Source organism: Anguilla anguilla, chromosome 4, assembly GCF_013347855.1.
Source record: "Anguilla anguilla isolate fAngAng1 chromosome 4, fAngAng1.pri, whole genome shotgun sequence".
Classification (NCBI taxonomy): domain Eukaryota; kingdom Metazoa; phylum Chordata; class Actinopteri; order Anguilliformes; family Anguillidae; genus Anguilla; species Anguilla anguilla.
This window is the reverse complement of record NC_049204.1, coordinates 35,342,886-35,363,211: the sequence shown is the minus strand read 5'-3', so window position 1 is coordinate 35,363,211 and position 20,326 is coordinate 35,342,886. Positions and strand designations below refer to the sequence as shown.

General features: G+C 41.1%; 1 protein-coding gene across 4 annotated transcripts in view; it reads right to left on the bottom strand.

Moving 5' to 3' along the window:
- The window catches only part of impact (impact RWD domain protein), a 56,946-nt gene that overhangs the window by 33,189 nt on the left and 3,431 nt on the right, over positions 1 to 20,326 (bottom strand). For 3 of the 4 annotated variants that reach the window (XR_004764713.1, XM_035412707.1, XM_035412705.1), the window contains exons 4-8: positions 20,186 to 20,248; positions 19,459 to 19,544; positions 6,521 to 6,661; positions 5,617 to 5,711; positions 1,516 to 1,589 (exon numbers count right to left, since the gene is read on the bottom strand). Coding sequence is in view for 3 of the 4 variants with exons in the window: in XM_035412707.1 (XP_035268598.1) it covers positions 1,516 to 1,589; positions 5,617 to 5,711; positions 6,521 to 6,661; positions 19,459 to 19,544; positions 20,186 to 20,248 (459 nt within the window). In the remaining variant the exon portion in view is untranslated. Of the gene's footprint in view, positions 1 to 1,515; positions 1,590 to 5,616; positions 5,712 to 6,520; positions 6,664 to 19,458; positions 19,545 to 20,185; positions 20,249 to 20,326 lie in introns of all 4 variants that reach the window. The other variant, XM_035412706.1, reaches the window with a different exon arrangement.

The following is a 20,326-nucleotide window of genomic DNA, read 5'->3' as shown; positions in this document are numbered from 1 at the left end:
TTAGTAAATCTGGCCCTGAGTGGTGAGCACAATTTTGCCTGAAATGACCCAGATACGGTTCAGCACCAATTTTGGAAAGCCATGTACTAGGAAGCACTGTTAGTTTATTTTTTCCCTAAAAATAGGAGCTTGGGCTGCCAAATTTCAAAAATCATCCGCTTCTTAGTCCCCTCCTAACCTTCAGGTTGCAGCCCACAATTGTGAAACATCACTTTGGATACAATTTACACTACCTGGCCAAAATAACGTGGACACCAGACATCCAACATCTCATCCAAAATTAAGGGAATTAATAGGGAGTATATCGACCCTTTGCTGCTATAACAACCTCCACTTTTCTGGGAAGACTTTATACTAGAATGTGATTGTATACTGTATCATTAAGATTTGCTTTCACTGAAACTAAGGGGCCTAGCCCAAACCATGGAAAACCGCACCAGACCAAGTGGTGTCCAGATACTTTTGGTCACACAGTGTATTTCTGTGAATCAGATTGTTTTTGCCTTTTTCTTCTTCTTCTTCTTTTTTGCAAAAAAATGTTAATGACAGTAGCTTATATGCAAAGACTTCTGTACAAATTCTTTCATTCACAAAATAAGTCATGTTTCTGTTTCCAAGACAGCAAGGGAGAGTTAACTGAAATGTCACTCATTGTGAAGTAAAGCACTTCAATTCAACGTTACTCTGTGTAGGGCCCCCATTGTGTTCACTGGTTTCATTATTCAGTCTTCTGCAGATTTTGTCAGTTCTAGCCAATCCGCCTGATCGGTCTTTATGGCACATGAATAGAGGCTTGCACAAAATGGCTACTGAGAGAATTTGCTGCTGCTTGTGGTTGGTGCATGCGCAGCTCGTCTGGCAGACTGCAGGTTCCTGATCAGCCAGTGGGGAATGCTAGAGAGCAATGAGGCGCTGTCATCCCAGCCAACCGAAATCCACCCATCCCCAAGTGATGGGAGAGCCAACTCTTCATCAACCTCTGGGGATTCCGGACACAGTCCCCACTGGCCTGGTCCAGATTCAATGCCAAACCATGGGTCCCACCTGTGCACTACAATAGTGCCTTAACAAGATGAGTCACCCAGCAGTGTATTCAATGTAAATGAAACATTTACAGATAATATTCTGTTATGAGAACAGACTTTAACAAATTTTTTAATGTAGTGCGTACATTGACAAGGTGGCCAGGGTGGCGGGGAGGACAGCTGGAAATTTTGATTCAAAATTTTGAGAGGAGACTAAAAATAGAGGTAAAATCAAGCAACATGGTTTCTATTACAGGATTCCATATTAAAATGTCTTCATTGTAGCTTTTTTGAGCAAGTGGTCTGTGAGATATTAATCACTTTCTCTTCTGAGCATACCAATTTAATAAAGAAGAGCTCCTTGGAAGCTTTTTTCTTTCTGACAATTTTCCAAAGAGCACCATTAAACTATTTTTATATGTAAACTCAGGGAAAAAAGCATACTGAATTAACCTGAAATGGACCCTCTTTCATTGTTGTTGTTCCATACCTGTATGCATAAATGTTGTGAGTGGCATTCGCTATCTTCTTATTCTCGTAGAGTTTGTCTAGAACCATTTTTACCTGAAATGGCAGGAAAAGAAAACATATAAACATATCCTATGGATCAGGGCCCTTACTGTAGGTCTGAATCACACACACTGTAATTGGTGTCACTGATTACATGAAAGCAATGTGCCTCAGAATTCTGGGTTGGACTCTGCTCTATGTTGGAGGGTATATCCACAACTGTGTGCTTATCCATAAACAAACATAAATGGCATTCCATTCCATTAAATCAAAAAGAGTGGAATGTTATAAACTCTTTAAATCATTAATATCATTTTCCAGCTTTCAAATCACATATTACTCACTTTAAAAAGTGGGGTAAATAAAATAAAAAAACAGATTATGAAGGACATCGGACGAAGCTCACAGAAAAAATTCATACATTCATGTATTCCAGCAGTGTTCCATTCTACTATCTACCGTGCAAATGTAGCACAGTCAGTTGACGAATATGCTAATATGACAGAAATGCATTACATTTGATACCTTGAAATGTCTGTATTTTACTGTTCTGAATGATCAGGCTCTACACAAGATTAGTGGGAATCTACCAAGCATGGTATTGGTTTTAATGCCAAAAAGAATTATTGAAAAATAGATTTCCATTTTTCCTATTTTATCTTCCCTTTCAAAAACCTTGGCACGTGAATTGTGTGCACATCCCACCCACAAGCATTCAATGAGACAAACCAGCGAGTCTTCTTGGCACATTACTCAGGAGAGCGGGTCCAGAGAATGAGTCTTATAAGCAGAACCGAGTCCCTTTTCTCTCTGCTGTCTGTGAAAAGTCTGATACACATTTCACCACTTCTGAAAATCACGGAGTTGACACGGAGTACAGGTGGCACACCACTCTCGCAAAGTTTTCAAATGGAGAACAGGATGCCAGAGCAAAAACGGGCACCACTCCTGACACTCCTTTTTTCGGATTACAGCGTGTCATCACGACCTGGCGCGAGACTTTTAAGGCAAAAATTTCTATTGTGTGCCAGGCACTTTTTCAAGGCAGCACCTGTCTAAATTCACAGCTTTCGCAGCTTTGGGAAGATGCCATTAGATCTCACCGTATATGGCGATAGCACCTGGTGACACCATCTCTAGGCTGTGATGAGAGAATGACAGTAGGACAATACATGTGTAATCCATGTCTTTTTGAGCTACAGGTTTATACTCTTGTCCTCGGTTTCTAGCTGGGCATGGTGAACCAAGGCGATATGAGAACTCATTTGACTGTGAATAAAGAGACCGCTTTTACAGTGCAGCTCTTACACGTGAAACAGCATGTTGTGCCAGCTTGACACCCATTGCCACTACAGGGAAACCTCAGCTATTATCACTTCTTTGGCAGCATTTCTCCTTGGGTTCGCACCTAAAGCCAGTAAAGTATCCCCACTTGCTTAAGGCAGCATTGTCAGGGAAACAAGCCTTACATTCAATCAATGTTGGCCATTTAAAAATCAGCTCTTTAATATTTTTTTATGCCTGTTCATAGACCATTCCAGTCCTCACCCTCTCCTAATTTAAGTCCATGCCATGGCACAACCTGAAGGCCTTAAGTGAATCACCACACCTTTCCTGATGATATGCATATGTGTATACATGCATATTGACATATGATTCTTCGCTTGAACCATCTGCTTTACCAGCCAGTTTATACCTCAGGCTATAATCTGCCCAACCACTATGATTATTTACCTCTTTCCCTGTTCTCTAAACTTTAACAACTGACACCAGGCCAACCAGTGAAGGATGGGCTCCTTTAATACGTCCGGGTTCCTCCCAAGATGTCCTCCGAGTTATTTCTCCCCACTGTTTCAGTATTTTTTTCTTCCTAATGGGACTTGAGGGCCCAGACTCAGTTTTTCCTGTTTCCTGTTTTTGTATCAAGTGTTTTTCTGTTTGGTGTCTCTGTAGAAAGTGCCACACTAATAAAACTGAATTGAACACATCCAGCACTTGAGCAGATGCAACTTTCAAAAAGGCAAATGAATGTATTAAATAATTCAGACAATCAGTGGAAGAACCACTGAATAACTACAATGACAGCATTCTAGAGGGTACACCAAGATACAAACGGTCTATAAGATGCAGCATTCAGCCTACAAGAGAATTACTGCAGTACCTGCCTTATCCATTAAAGTCTGGATGACTTTTGGGGATGTTTCGTGGCCTAGCCGGTAGCGCACTGCCTACGTGCTCATTGTGAGCTGCGGCGTCGGTTTGAATCCGGCCGTGCGACCTTTGTCACATGTCTGTCTGTCTCTCGCTCGCTCCCCATTCTTCCTGTCTCTACACTGTGCTGTCCAATAAAGCTGAAAATGTCATAAAAATAAATATTTAAAAAGTTTAGATTACTTTTTTCCCCAACAAAGAAATTTAGAGTATCTGTGACCCTGCACATCTACCCATTTCCAATCATATTTTAGTTATTATGACCTAGTCCTGGTGATACAGTGTATATGCTGTTTTTAGTTTCAGCTGTGTAACGACCATGTTTGAATGAGTAGTTAATTTAACATAAAATTGGCCTTAATTGATAACAGTCCACTGAGTAACAAATGATTTTTATGGACAAATTTCTGCTATAACTTCTGTGATAAGAGCAATGGTGTTTCTTCAACCTTTCATTTTTTCAATCAGGCAACTAAATAAAAAAAAAAAAAAAAAACATTTAATCAACTGTGTATGTGGCCATATGACAACTGATTGAAAAACAATGTCATCAATTTCCCTGAATATCTATATTATAAATTTGTTAAAGGCAATACTATTTCAAGAAGCACATGGAAAATACCTTTACACGTTTCCCCCTGAAGAAATGGATTTTCCAAATTTACATTTCTCTGGGAAATGTTGATTTATAGCAGGTACGTCAGACCTGAAAAAGGTCTAATCTCTGTACATTTTCAATTTATTTGCAGCTCAACCAGGCCTGAATAACTGTGCACAGCTGGATGCAAAATATCAGTGGGACAATTTGATGCCAATGATTAAAACCAGCCAGAGATTTAAACGGTACCAGTGATGCCAGCGTCTGGTTCTCTGCATACTGCATCCGCCCGCTGCCAGCAATGTTCCTTGGTTCAATGTCCATGTCGCACCATGACTCAATACGTGACGACAGACATCTGAATATGACTCAGATACTGTATATAATGGCTATCCAAACAGAAAGCCATCGACTGAGAAAATTGTTAAAATAGTAATGAACACTCCTCAAATATAATTGACATGTTTTTAGCTAAATAATAGATAACTGTGCTCCTCTGGACTGATGCAATTCAAATTTCATCCATCCCTCACCATCACCCTTACAAACATTACAAAAAAATGTGTTGAGCTCACGCTGTGTCTCATTATGTAAAACGGGTTGGATTTTGGATTTTTTATCTAAATCTATTGATAAGATTGTAGGTATGAATTTCAGTGCAGCAGTAGTTAATGTTACACTATTATTTTTAATTATTTAACAGAATAAATTTATTCATAGATTGTTTGATGTCCTTAACTGAAAGAGCTGCAGCTGAGTCACCTGTCTCAGGTGTCATGACTTCTGTCATAATTAATATCACTCGTGTGAATTAATTAATACATAATTAATAGCACTCCAGTAAAACACAGATCCTCTTCAAATCCCTCGAGTTAAAATGCAGCTGTGGCATTCGGTCCACTGGAGAGGCTCTCCGGTGGACCGAATGCCACAGAAGCTTTGCCCACACATCCGGCTAATCCAGAGGTGTTTTTCCATAGCCACGCCTGATGCAAGAGGATGGTGGGACACCCCCCCCACCCCAAGTCCACAGGACTCTCAGGAAAGGGCAATCTCTCCCGCAGCTCAGGGTTAAGGTCATTCACACAAGCATCACTGCGTCTGGAGATTTTCAGGTCACACAAGGTATCTTTCACATCACTGTTATGAATGAAAAATACGTAAAACTGAGACTAAGGCGCGGTTGAGATTTAGGCAGACAGCAGATTATGTCACGGGACAGCGGAAGGTGGACAGACGAAAGCTCTTTTGGCAGAGTGGAGGCTGCGTTACCTGTCTGGGTGTCACGACGGGAGCGAGGTGGGGCTGGAACGTGCTGCGTCTGTCCGTGATTGGTTCCCCGTGCTTAACTGGAGGCAGCTCCTCGTCTGCACAGAAACACGGCGATGACAAAAAAGCTGTTTGTAGTATGCAGCCCTTTCATCCTGTGCACTCTCTAAAGCCTGTACCCGTACCTGCCAAAGGGATTATTCTGAAGAGCAGCAATTTGAGCTCCCCAAACAAGAGCTTCTTGCCATCTAAGCGCCGCGAAGAATTCAATGCACTTGCAAAATGTTTTTGCATGCTTTGTTCATTCCACTTGGCCATGGTACTTAACCCTTTCAAGAGTAGTTTTATTGGAATATTTTTTTCAAAATTCATGTCAATTCAATTACTAATAGAGATTGCTGCAGTAGCATTAACATGTTCAATTAAGAACTTATTACACATTTGTGACTTTGTTACACCTCAATGGGTGAAAGGTATTCAAAGTGAGCCAGGTACTCACAGTCCGCAATGCTCTGTCTAAAGACATATGATGGGGTGGGTTGTGACAAGCATTATTTATTAGAATAGGAAATGTGGCGGCTATTTTATGGTGTTATTTAAACCGCACATTTCATGAAATAATTGCTTTGCGCTTTTCTTCTACTTTAAATAATACAGTACAAGAAATACTACAACTAAGAGATTTTATTGTCATATAGAGTTGCTCACGAATGAACTGCTTAGCAGGTCATCTAAGGGAAACCTCTGGGATGTAATAATAATAATAATTATTATTATTATTATTATTATTATTATTATACAACTAATATATATACACTGCTATTGTCAACAAAAATGACATGAGTGTTATCATTATAATGATGTCACAGAATGAGGAAGAATCCCCCTGCCAGTGGACATGCCCTACCTCCAGACAGCTCAGACAGAAGATGTGCAGCCTCTGTGTTTAGTCTTAGGGCACGGAGGTCAGGGAAATCGCTCTCAGCGGTCCAGCTTCTGCCATCGTCTACCTCCACCTCCTCCGACACGTTCTGCGGTTCAGGGGTTTCTGAAGGTGAGCAGTGCAAATACGTACTTCATTTAAAAACGGCCGTTTCACTGTAGCCTTATAACACTGAGGTCACAGCGGCTTTACCTGACAAGTGCGACCGCAAAAGACCCGGTCAGCTCCAAAGGAAGCGGTCATTAAGAACAAAAGGAACTTCGCTTTTATCTGACCTTTGAACTCATTAACGCTGAACCTGCGGCCCAGAACATTCAAGTTCATTCCAAAGAGGCAGAAGAGAGACTAAAGCCCAGAGGAGCGTCATGTGATTTCTAACTCTCACAAAAAAAATGACACAATGATGATAATTGGAAGACTTTATCACACAAACGTGTTGACGAATTTAAATTTATTTCCCCAGACTTAATTACTTTGAGTGACCTTTCAATTTCTCTCTTGCATTTAAATTCCCATAAGCTGCTCTAAAATATTAATGTCCACTACTTAGCTATGTTAAATCCTTCTGAGAGAGGTTCTATGAACTGCGGTTGATTATCATATTACATTGGCACAATTATGAAACAGGATTACATTTGCTTTGAGACCACTTCAGTTCATTTTAAAAGGACTAACTGGCCAAAGATGTTATAGTTATAGGTACAGAATTATTGGGACCCTTGATAAAGAGGCACAAAAACACTAGAAAATAAATAACCGTAGTATTTATTTTCTAGTAACAAATTACTATTGCATCGAAACTGGAATAAAAGCAAGATGTTTTTTTAATGATATATTTATTTCCAAAAGCAAATAGCTTTTCTGTGCTTAGTACTTGTTGCAACCACCTCTTGAAAGGATAATGGCACTGAGCCTTTTCCAATAATGCTCGATAAGGTTGAACAACACAGATCTGAAGGGATCTTCAACCATTATTCCATGCAGAACCTTTCAAGATCCTTGACATCCTTACGTTTGTACTTATGCCTGCACTCTTCAGTTCAGACTATTGGTTTTCGCTTAGGGATCAAAGGGGAATGCCACCCTCGGCTTTTCTTTCCTTTACAGAATAACTGCCCTCCTGATTAAAATGAGCTCTCGGGCCAACTCTCGACATGTCGGGAGCGCCGAGCTTTAGCCCCAGACTACTGCGCAAGCTCCAGCTTCCTGCTTCAGTAGACCCTAGAACGGGGCGGGCGCTTGCTGTGTAAGGGTGGGCGTCAGACAACGCCCATCACAGGCTGCCACTCCTACTGAATACAAATGGAGGGCCTTACTGCTAAGCCTGGAAGCCTTCAAAAGGGACTAATATTACCCGATAAGACAACTTAGGTTTAAGGCATTCAGGCAGTTCAGTTTAAGTACTTCAGTGCTTAAGTTCTACTGAAAATAAAATGCAGCTTCACTGTAGTGTGGCAAATTGTCAGGGTTTAACGTCGGCAAAGGAAATGATTTATTTTTACTGGTTACCTCAGGACGAGGGTGAGGGTACTGTTCACAACTGGAACAGCATCTATACTGGCTCTCCATGTGACATTTGTCAGCACCCTCTATGCCTAATCACACACACACACACATTGTAGTTCTTCAAAAATGATAAGGACAAAGGTATGCAGCATTAGGACACAAACAGCTTTCACTGTACGCAATCGCTATATACTTTCAAAATAAAAGTTGATTTTCATTCTCAGATAAGTAATATATAAATGGACTCTATATATCACGCCATTTTGAAAATCCTGTCATTCAATGTGCATTCCAAAACAGTTCATACCAACAGTGTATAACTTTACTCTAAAAACACCGAAAAGGGACAGGAACATGGAGAAGTAAAGGGAAAGGTATAAGGCATTTGTGAATCACAATGGGCCAATCACAATGGACCTGTCTTCCAAAAAGCCAATTCAGAGGCTGGGATGATTGGAGATATTATGTTCAACATTATTCTGTAGACAGGCAAGACTGGGACAGGAAAGTTGAAAACTGTCATGGTTTATTTTACTACTCCCCGAAAGAAAGAAAGAAAAAAGTAAACTCTGAAAACAATCATAGATCCTTCATCAGAGAGCCGACACAGGAAGCATTATCTGTATTTATCATTTTCTTTTCATCACTGATTGGAGAGTGACCTTGGTTACAGGATTGATTGACACATTTCACAGCGTGAGACACTAGCAGTCCTGTCCCCACAGCTGCTGTTATCAGGCAGTCAGGTGATAAGGCCCTAGTGTGTAAATGCCTCTGCCAGTGGCGACTTCAATGTCTGAGACATTAAATGTCCTTCAGAAAAGGGACAGGACATCCATTATCTCTGCCTATTACTGCTCCCCGTCTGTGTATTTCCATAAGTCAGACAAACCTCAAACGTCTCTTTTCCAGACTGACCTTACTGTTGAGAGACTCAAACTCACATATTATTCTAATGTCTTCTCTTAAGCCACGTCTTCAGAGTGTTCTGGAATACCCCACCAAGTCTGGTTCTCTCAAGTTTCTTTGTATTTCCACCAACAAGATGTATTGGTGGGAAGATGTGAAGAACATACTTCTCCACAAAGCCATTTTCACTGGCGTGATTGCCGGCAGCATGTGAGTTTCTAAAGAATCGGACTACATGTAGCAGCAAGTACTAACACGCCATACATGTTGTCCGGTACCGAATCCTGATCACACTTGAGCTGACTGGGGGCAGGCAGCGCAAATGACCTGTCAGTGCCACGGCCCTGTTCTCATCCCACACCAGCGAGCAGGCGCCCGCACTCTGTCTGCACTGCAGGGTGTGACCAAGCCCACGCTCTCGCAAATTCACCTTCCAGTGGCCAGACGGACCTACCAGTACAACTCGTCCAAACTGGTCACCCGAAACAGCCATTATTATTTTTTTATTTCTGCATAAATTCACCCATTAATTTGTTATTACATCACTAGGAGGTTTAGAAGTAGTATTTTGACAAACAGGCATTCAATAAATGACCCAATAACAAGTAGCTATCCCAAACCCCCCAAACCTCTCAACCCATTTTGAGGACCTAGAGGTTCAGGGACATCACAGAGAGACCAACAATCGCTGAACAAAAACGCACGTATCCACAAGTTAATATTTTCTTCCCTCGCACCACGCATCCCTGCTATTGACAGCTGCATAAAAGCTATATGAAACTAGAAATACCGCCTCGCGGTGGTATGCCTCCGCCAACCAGTAGCCTGTGCTCTGTTTTTCACGGTGATGTGCTGGGGTGGTGGTATCAAGGCTTGGAGGTCAGCAGTGTCAACAAGCTGTTAAGGAAGGCCAGCTAGGTGATTAGGTTGGAGAGTGTGGAGGCAGTGGCGGAGAGGAGGACAAGTGTGTATATACATATTAATTATTAAATTATAGATAAAATGAACAGAGCGGAAGCATTTTTTTTGGGTTTCACTCTGGTTTCATACACAAGAAATGCAATGGAAGTTGTAGCGGAATTTCACACTTTCCAATCGCTTCTCTGTGTATCTTTGTAGACGTGATCACTATTGGTCCTTGTCAATGTGTGCCTTACCATAATTAAAATTTACTAAAATGTGTGTTTAGGTTTGTGTGTTTAGGTTTACCTAAATAGGCTATAGCCTAGTTAATATTGTTTCCCATATTAGTCTATGAATCAGTCATTTCAACAGGTTTTTTTTTCTAAAAGCCCGACAATGACCAAACATAGTGTCTTACAATACAAGCTGCGCCTAGTTCATTGAGAGAAACAAAAAACAGAGTCAAATTCCTTGCATGTGTTCACATGCTTGGCCAATAAATGTGAAATATGGTCACAATCTCCCCTTCTGTTCCTGAGTTGTGGAGTTGAATTATGGCCAGAAAAGTGTTTTTGCAGAAAATTATGATGTCACAGTGAAGTTGAGCTTTGACCGTTTGGATATAAAATGTCATCACTTCATCATTTTATCCTATTAGACATCTGTGTGAAACTTTGTCATAATTAGCATGTGAATTCTTGAGTTATGGCCAAAAATGTGTTTTGTGAGGTCACAGTGACCTTGACCTTTGACCACCAAAATCTAATCAGTGCATCCTTGAGTCCAAATGGACGTTTGCGCCAAATTTGAAGAAATCCCCTCAAGGCGTTCCTGAGATATCGCGTTCACGAGAATGGGACGGACGGGACGGACGGACAACCCGAAAACATAATGCCTCCGGCCACGGCTGTGCCATCGCGGAGGCATAAAAAAGAAAGAAGACATTGATTAAAAGAGAAGGCAGTGGCTTCTAGTTCACCACAATCATTTCATTTGTGGCAGTATATTCATCGAAAAGAAGAAGCGTTCATGCCAGAGAACAATGCGACATTGAACGGTTATATAAAATGAGAACAGAAATAGCTGAAAGAATAGTTTCTGCCAGAAAAGCATAAGGATGGGATACAATCGCTTTCAAAAATTATGCCGCATCGAGGCACTCTAAGTCTGAAGTGAGATGCAATCCTGACTGCTGCTAATTGGGGTTCGAGAGACGCTGACAGATTGCCGGACCACCTGAGCTCGCAGTTTAAGAGGGGTCAGTCCTGGTGAGAGCCTTTGAAGATTCCCAATCAGGAGGAGGGAATGTTCACTGCATTTTCATAAGTTCTCAAAACTATACCACTCGGGGTAAAAGGAACACAAAACTGAGTTGATTTGTACAGCAGCTGAAAGAATTAGTCATGACAACCAAACACCAGTCCATGGATCAGCGACGATCCCCAGAAAGCTGCTGTAGCTATTAGCAAACAGATTTAACAAAACTACAATCTTATTGGAGGCCCCTTTGAACAGCCCCTTCTGGCAGGGCCCACACAAGGTAAAGTCAATCGCTACATTCTTTGCCATAACTGGAGTACAGTGCAAGCAGCTCAAACAGACAAATAGCCAAACTCAAGCTCAGGGTCTAAGATGACCTCTGCTGCCTCCTACCACAACCAGTAGTCAGGCCAGTGGGTTGAGGAAGTCCTCAGTCGCTTTCTCTGAAGTGAACTGCTAATCCACCGATAGCTTTCTCTCCAGTGGATAAAGCCTCAAAAGCCTGATTTCCATGCAAACGTGTGTCGGACACAGCACGGGAAAAGTCTAATTCTCTTGCCTGCGAGAAGAATACACCTGGAGAATGTTGCCCCTGTCAGGGTAACACATAAGACTGATTTGCAAAAACTGTCATTCTCACTATTGCTGCATTTCTGATGGGCTCACATAATTCCAAGCAGTTTACCTGCAAGCTTACAGGAACTAGTTAGGAACCAAATTCTAGAGAAAATCTTCAGCTCCTACAATATACATGATAAAAATATTCCAAAACCTGCCTCAATCTTAGTTTTGGCCAGTTTCACCATGTGCTGCAAGCTTGAATAGCTACTAGCCAAAGTTTTTGAAAAGACCTCCACTTTTGCGTGCAAAGAAGACCGCTCTTCCTTGACAAGCCGTCACGCTGCTGGTTAGTACTTCTGTTGGCCACTTTCCCCAGCTTTTCCCAGTAGAGAAATTGTGGTTTGAAGAATGCATGTTTAAACAATAGCCTGGATCTTCAGGCAAGAGAAAGCGTTTTCTCCGTTGAATGCATGGACCTCTTTGTAAAGGGTAGGAGGTTCTCTGTATTCTTGGACAAATTAGGATAACAGAATTATAGCCAATTATGGTCATTGATCCAGGTAGGTGCTCCACATTCGTAATGGTTGTGGACAGTCACCCCATCTTCATTACGCCCCAAGGTGAAAGATGCTATACAATGCAATCGATTAGTACTACCCCTGTAACAGGCTGGCAGTGATTACAGACCACATTTGCAATTCCTATCTGGAGGCAACACAATGATCCTGAGCTGTTCTATTTGACAGCATCATAATGAGACCATGAGATGAAAAGCACTTGTTTAATTGCACCATACCAATGTTATGGAAATACACGGCGCATTCATTTCAAGCAGATGCTTAATTGCACAATGCTAGATTAGTACAATGTTGCATGGTGTTTAGCAAACACCCTGATTTAACTGATGATTGACATCACAAATAGTAAATACAAAATACAAAAAAAATATCATAATGTAGGATAAGTGTGGAGTTTTAGCGGGCAATAACACTTGCGTTCAGCAGTATTCACATTCTTCACATATATAGTAAAACAGTGCTGGGTCACTGTGGCAAGACAAACTCAACAGAAAGGCTTGGCTGGTCCTCTGTAATTAGCCACTTTTCAGGAAAGCAAAGGAAGGACATTCACAAAATGAGAACAGAACAACTGCCACCGCTAACAAAGAGACATAGCACAAAGGAAAAAAAAATTGCTCTTGTGGTGACCAAATAACAAAAACATCTGAGAAGTAACAAAACCAGACGTGTGCTGTGTTCAGGGGGTGAGAAAAAGTGACTCTCTTTCGGACTAGGAGCAAAGCCTTTTGTAGAGCATGGTGATTACGCTCTCCATGGTCCTGCAGCTCTCCCAGGTTGCTGAAATGCCTGAGGTGCTGAAGGGACAGCGTACCAGGAGCAGAGTGAGGGAAAGCTACTCCTATAACCCATTCTGGCTCCATAGCGGCAGTAAGCGATTGAAGGTGAGAGGAGGTTCTTATACAGTTCAGTGGAGACTCTGTCCTGCACTCTGGTGCTCTTCAGGGTCCTGACCAGCAAAGGACATGCTGATGTGCACAGGGCACAGCGCCCATGTATATAGGGGCCCACATAGAGGCACATTTGTCTTTGCTCCAAATAGCCTTGAGCTCCGTGCACAGAAAATTTAATAGCAAACTGTGCATTGTCCAACACTGGTAATGTCTGTAGGCTACCAAGCTATCACAGTTAACTGTGCTGCTATGGGAAATTAAAGAACTGCTGCTCTGTTTCCAGGGTGATGTATTTTCTCTGCTGTAGACTGGCACTCATATTCAATTTCATTTTTAAGTTGCGTGCCTGTGCGTGAGGCTGCTGCTAGGTTCTGTAGCCCTCCCTGGATAGTAGCAGTCAAAGAGAAGCGCTCTTTTCCAAACAAACATAAATAGTAAGTTATCAAGAGACACGTTATTTGCAAAATGCAAGGGAGAAGCAGCAAGGAATTAAGGAAAGAAAAAGATAATAAAAACCACAGCCTGAAACACTAAAATAACAAAGGCAGTTGTGCTGGTAAACACACAAAACAAGTTCCATATTAACAGGTCCAAATATACCGGCTGTATAAACAAGAGCCAACTTTATTTATCTGACAGACTTTTTAAAATATGATTCTAAAGTATAGAACATTTCCTATTCAGTTGTTTACTCGTTAAGCACCTGTGGCATCTCCTTGACTACCCTCCAGTGCGCAAAACAAGTGAAAACAAAAAAAATACTAAACACACACACACACACAAAGTCATAATATATAAAACAAATACATTTCTATTTCTCTTGACTGCTCTCCTGCTATCTCTCTTTTTGTTGCTTCAGTTCCCTTCCATTACCTTGTCATTTGAGGACTACACACTGATGTATAGGGAGTCCTACCAGTGCTAAAGCATGGCCACAGCCTACATTCACTCCCATCTAAAGCCTATTTCAGCTTTAGATTGGGGTCAGTCCAACAAAACATCAATACAATGATATGGATTCACTATAAATGTAGTTGATTTTCTTCTAAGCACTGTCCCCAATATTCTAGCCAAACCATCAGCTTTGTGTTTTTATTTTTCGTGCATACAATTTGGTTTCCAAGGCAATAACTCTCACTTCATTTGTTGATCAATTCTTGTGATCAGAGAGCTGTCAAAGGGAGATTTTTGTTAACAATAAACAAAAAAATGTTAAGGCCTAAATGTTCTTTGTTAAAATTACTGCAATTCCATTGAAGGGATTTTGGACAGGAGGAATTTCTGTTATGCGGTTTTGCAATTTGACATTTCCACCTATTTCCAGGCTAATCAAATCCCACAGCCCCACATTAGATTCCCTCAGAAGGGGGAAAAATCATATTCTCCTTTTTGATGGTAAATATCAGGTTGAATTACGGGTTATGAATTGAGGGACTTCAGGGAGGGCGCCATACAGTATAATGAGCCTTGAAGGCCAAAACACTGGCACCAAAGGAACAGCAGGCAATGATAAGTCTAAAGAATGAGGAGAGAACCTTCCGCGAGCCAAACTGCACAATGCCTGCTTGCATATTCCCATCAGGCACTGGGGCAGTCTAAACAGGTCCGACAAAACAATGTGAACTGTTATAAGCTCAAACAGCCAATTTTAAAAGAACAAAAGCAAATGGTGGTTCAGAGTACTCATAGGCCTGTGAGAGAGCTGTCTAGACAGATCAGTGGATTGTTTTCTAAGCCTTTTCAAGAAACTAGCCAGAAATTACTGAGACAGACAGGATTCATTTTCTTCTGCGCAGAAACCTCTAACAAATTGTTGAAATTTACTTATGGAAGTTACCCAATATATGATAAATGATGAGATGTCTGCCTCCTAGTGTGATCAATTATTCTGTGCTACTGTTACAAGACAGTCTAACACTCCAGTTCTATTACCGTATCACAGTATGTGGTTTCTTGATGAGTGATGGCTCTCATGGCTTAAATAGATCAAGGATTTTCAATGAGGTTCTGCAATCCTCAAAATGTGTGCCTCACCCAAGAACATTAAGCATGTGAGTATTTGATTATATGCTCAATATTTTTAAACATACTATTAAATTCTGACCCTGAAAAGCATGTTTTTTTAAATTCATGAAGATTCACAGGGAGTTATTTAGTGGACGTTTTCTCTCTTTAATGATAAAGCTTGACACTCCCACAGAAAAGCTTTTAAAATTCATAAACAGGGGATACTACAGGTTTGTGTGGCATTACCAGTGCATTTGATATTTTTAATGACTTTATGAGCAGTGCTAATCCCATCCTTAGGGTTCAGTGTTCCTGAAATGTAGCACAAGCCAGCATCCACCAGTCAAGTTTAAATATGCATCACCCATTGTGTACACTATATGGAGAGAGGCACACCTCCACGACAGGAATCAGGAGAGCCAGTACTCATCATGCAGCTAACCTTCTCAATAAACTGCAGCATATGATTTACTATTCTAGGATGTCTGAGATTTATTGAGCTGCATTTTCCAAGCTCCTTTTATTGCATTCTCAAGTCCAAACTTTTGAATGTAAATTAACTCTTTAGTGTGCACTCCGTTAACTCAGAGACAGCACATTATGGATGACTGAGAAAAAAAGATTTTGAAGAATCTTTCCTTAAACGTTGACGATTGCTTAAATGGACCAAACGTTGCTGCAAAAGATCTTGGCATTACCACTGCCCCTGGTCTTACTCTTGATGTTCACGTTAAAAACATCACTCAACTTGTAGAATATTGCTAACATCGGGCACTTCATCATCACAGGATGCAGAGAAATTGTCGAATGCTTTTTTTTTCCTGTCCAGGCTCGATTAATGTAAAGCCCTGTAATCTGGCTGCTCTAATACATCCAATATTAGTACAATACTAAAGAACCTCCAGCGAATTCAAAACGCAGCTGGTCTTCTGACTAGAAAAAAAAGAATCATAACCATATTACCCCATGGTTAATATCCTTGCACTAGATGAGTATTGCACTGACCGAAAGGTTTTACTTCAAGTTTTACATATACTAGCACTGGTATCTCTGTCAAGATATGCTTCTACCTTACAAATTGACAGGGTTACTTTGTTCTTACGGTTCAGGTTATCTAGCTGTACCAAGAATTGGTAGTTTAACAGATGATAGAGCCTTTCTTTTTTCTTTTTTTTTTTTTACAGAGATAAGCAACTGTGCAATAATCTTCCGAAACCTGCAATAGAATCTGAAAGAGCCTCAATGTTTAAGTCGCTTCAAGTGAAACCTATAATCAGATAAAATCTAGACACAGAGCTGGAGAAGCCTGCAGGTATAGTGCACTATGGGGAGACAAAGTTTATTTTCTGTCACCTATCAATGGCTGTGACCCTCATTTTATTATTTTACATGCATGGTCTTGGAGGGTGGGTAGGTTTCCACCTGGGGGGGGGGGCGGGGGCGGGGGGGCGGGGGGGGCACTGGTAGGTTTCTAGGGGGGTGGGTTGGTGGGTAGGTTTCTTGGGGGGTGGGTAGAATTTCTATGGAGGTTTCTAGGGGGTGGGGGTTGGTTTCTAAGGAGGTTTCTTGGGGGGGGGGGGTGTAGGTTTCTAGAGAGGTTTCTAGGGAGGTGGATAGGTTTCTATGGAGGTTTCTAGGGGGGTGGGTAACTTTCTTTGGGGGTGGATAGGTGTCTAGGGGGTTGGGTAGCTTTCTTGCGCGGTGGGTAGGTTTTTTGTCCCTTCTCATGCCAAAGGAAAGTCCTGGCAAGGATCTGCAGTCATCTCCACTCTGCATCTTTGTTCTCTACCCGCAGCTCTTTGCTAACACCCAGTCCTTGTTCCCTACTCCCGCCACCGTGGCCCCTGCTTCCTGAGCCGTTTTCCAAGTCACTCCTGAGCCAGCTGTCTCCCACCCACCCCTCCTCAGCTCCACCCAGGACTGCCAGCTCCAGATGCTACATGCAGCCTGTCCTGAACTGACCGTGTCTTCATTTCTGCGCACCCACACTCCGAGCTGGCAAGAGTGGAATGGGCTCCCTCATTCAGTCTGGTTCCTCCAAAGGTTTCATTCTGTATACCATCAGGGTCAATATACATTGGGAAGTGTACTGTGACAAATTATTTGCATAAAATGCGCTATGCAAATACATTTTATTGAAATTTGATAATCTGAAGTATCCTGAAGTAACACACTCTGAAAAGTGTTTCTATTTTATTAAGGTTTAATGTTCAGCCTAATTTATGATTTAACCATAACATAAACATTAGCTAACATTAGCGATATTATATTCACTTGTAATAAGTTATTACACATCAATTCCTATCCTGGATATATGGCTAGCTAGTTAGGGAAGTAATATTAGGAATCTAGTAATAGTGTCATGAAAAAGAGGGAAATTGCTCTTTCATAAGGGCATTGGACACCTTTTTTCATTAAATAAACAAAAAGGTAAATAAGAAATTTGTTTTGTGTCTATTTACTCAGGTCCTCTTTGTCTAATATCACATTTTGTCTAAAGATCTGAAACCATTCAGTATGACAAATATGCAATAATAGAGGGAATCAGGAAGGGGGCAGATACTTTTTACTGCACTGTAGCTTAAGAAAACTAAGGATTGCTAGGCAGCAAAGCAGATTCATTTATTCGTCATCTGTTCCCGCTTATTCTTGGTCAGGGTCGCGGGAGCTGCTGGAGCCTAACCCAGCATTCATTGGGCAAGACCCTGGACAGCTCACCGTTCCATTACAAGGCGCACACACCATTCACTCACACACTCATACCTATGGGCCATTTAAAGTTTCCAGTTAACCGAACCTGCGTGTCTTTGGACTGTGGGAGGAAACTGGAGTACCCGGAGGAAAGCCACACAGACACAGGGAGAACATGCAAACTCCACACAGAAAGGCCCCGGCCAGGATTCGAACCAAAGACCTTCTTGCTGTGTAATGCTGTCTTCTTCACATTTATGATATTATTGTCTGTTGCCAAATGAGCACGTAGGGCCTAAACCTAAACCACTTATTAGCCACTGCTCCATAAAAAAAAAATTTGAAAAACAAAAATACACGAACATCGGGTAAACAATGGATGGAATACAGCAGGGGTCTTGTCCAAAAAAGCAGTAAAGCTTGCATTGCTTATCAGGACAACTACATGGTCTGTATCAAAGGCTCTGCGAGAAGATCAATGAGGCACAGACATGGTATTTCTGCCTAAATTATCATTATGATGAAAGGAAGGATACTTTTCAGTCTGCTCTCTGGCTTCTCACAAAGGACAAGGGAAAATAATTGGAAGATACAGTATGAGTGTTCTACACAGACTCGAAATTACAGTGTCGCAACAATGCTCATGTCAGAATTAGTTTTTCAGAAAAGCGCACCTATTCATCACCTATTCATCAATCATAGTGATAAACAAAAGAATATTAATGCTTATGGTACTGTAACAACATATAAGCTGTGGTTTTTTAGGGAAGAATACTCATCTTCTAGTGCTCTATTCTCCTATCGTACTTGTTTAAAACATACAACAGGTGAATGAATTTACATTTTTCAACGTTTTAATGAAATACTGCCATCTAGTGTGAGAAAGTAATTCCACAATGCACAAAGGAAGCATTTTTCAATGTATTACACACCACAGAACATGCAGGGGCCGGACAGTTGCAACAAAAACATTTCCGCAACCTATTGTAACTTGTTAAATTTAATGTATGTCTTGATATTCAACAAATTTTTAATCCTGACAAAGTCATATTAAATTGCCATATATGTACGTATTCCCTTACATCAGTCTCAAGAGTAGCTTATTGCATGCAAATATTCAAACAATTTTTAATCCCGATAAAGTAATTTAATTTCTCCAACCATATTCATAAAAACACCCCATCACTGGATTTTCCTTCAACAAATTAGGTCATTTTCAATCCGCAGTCTGCCGGCTGAGTTCTACCATCACTGTGCCGAAAGAGTAAACCATCATACATAGCAGATGCAGGGAAAACATTATGGCATGAGGAAAATCCTGGAGACCTGCCCTACGGGGCAAAATTGCAGCCAAGTACACTGGCACTGAGACAGCCAAGACTCAGTACCAGGCCATGGGACATACAAGACACCAAAACCCAGAGTCTTATCACAACGGGATGAGCTATCCACCCACGCTCCTGTTCATCCATTTTAAGATAAGGAACGTAATATACGATGAGAGGGCCTTGGGCTCCCTTCCGCTGGGCATTACTCAGACATAATTAGCGTGAAGATGTGAAACTGTATTGAATTTAACTTCTTTAAATCTCACCTGAGTCATTCAGTTGGGACGTCTCCAGGAGGAACTCACGGATCCTCTCTATCCATAGGTAGAGGATGCTTTCGCCAGCATTCTGCCTGATAGGAAGAGAAAGGCAGGCTGCTCATTCGCCAGTCTGCAAACCTGAATGAATGATCCCTGAGGAGTAAACCTGTACCAGGAAAAAATGCTGTGGAACAAGGCAGCACACGCTATTTCAAATTAGGACCCCTCTTCCAATGGGAAAATGGAGGATGTCAAAAAATAATAATGAAAACTTTCTATGTAAACACTTTCAGCCACCCTCCTGCCATGCACTTCTAATAAATAGATGAACAGAAAAATGAATGCCATCACTGCACATTTATTTGTTAGAAATCCTTCACAAGATTTCCAAAATAGTAAGACATGTGACAAGAACAGAAACTGCTGTATGAAATCGATATCAGCATAAACGTCACTACAGAACATCTGGCGACAGTATATGAACATTCAACTAAAAAACAATAATGCAGTACAAGCACGCAAACAATTTTATCTTGCCCAGGGATGAATGATTCAAATTAGCTCAATAAATAGCCAACTCCTGCATGTTTGCATGAATGTGAAAACTGAAATATTTTGATTAATTAAATGTTGATAAAATCTGCATGGTCTATTTAATTGTTTAGTAAGATACTGGACATAAAATAAAATGAAAAAATACAATTTCCATGTCTATATTAGATGACAAACTTACACATATATCTCTTCGAGGCTGTTGGACAGCTCTGTTCTCTTTGATCCTCTCAGCCATGTAGCACTGGAGGGGAAGAAATGCAATTGTATTTTCATAAATTCAATTTCAGAAGATAGCTGAGGCATCGACGTCCTTGGAAGC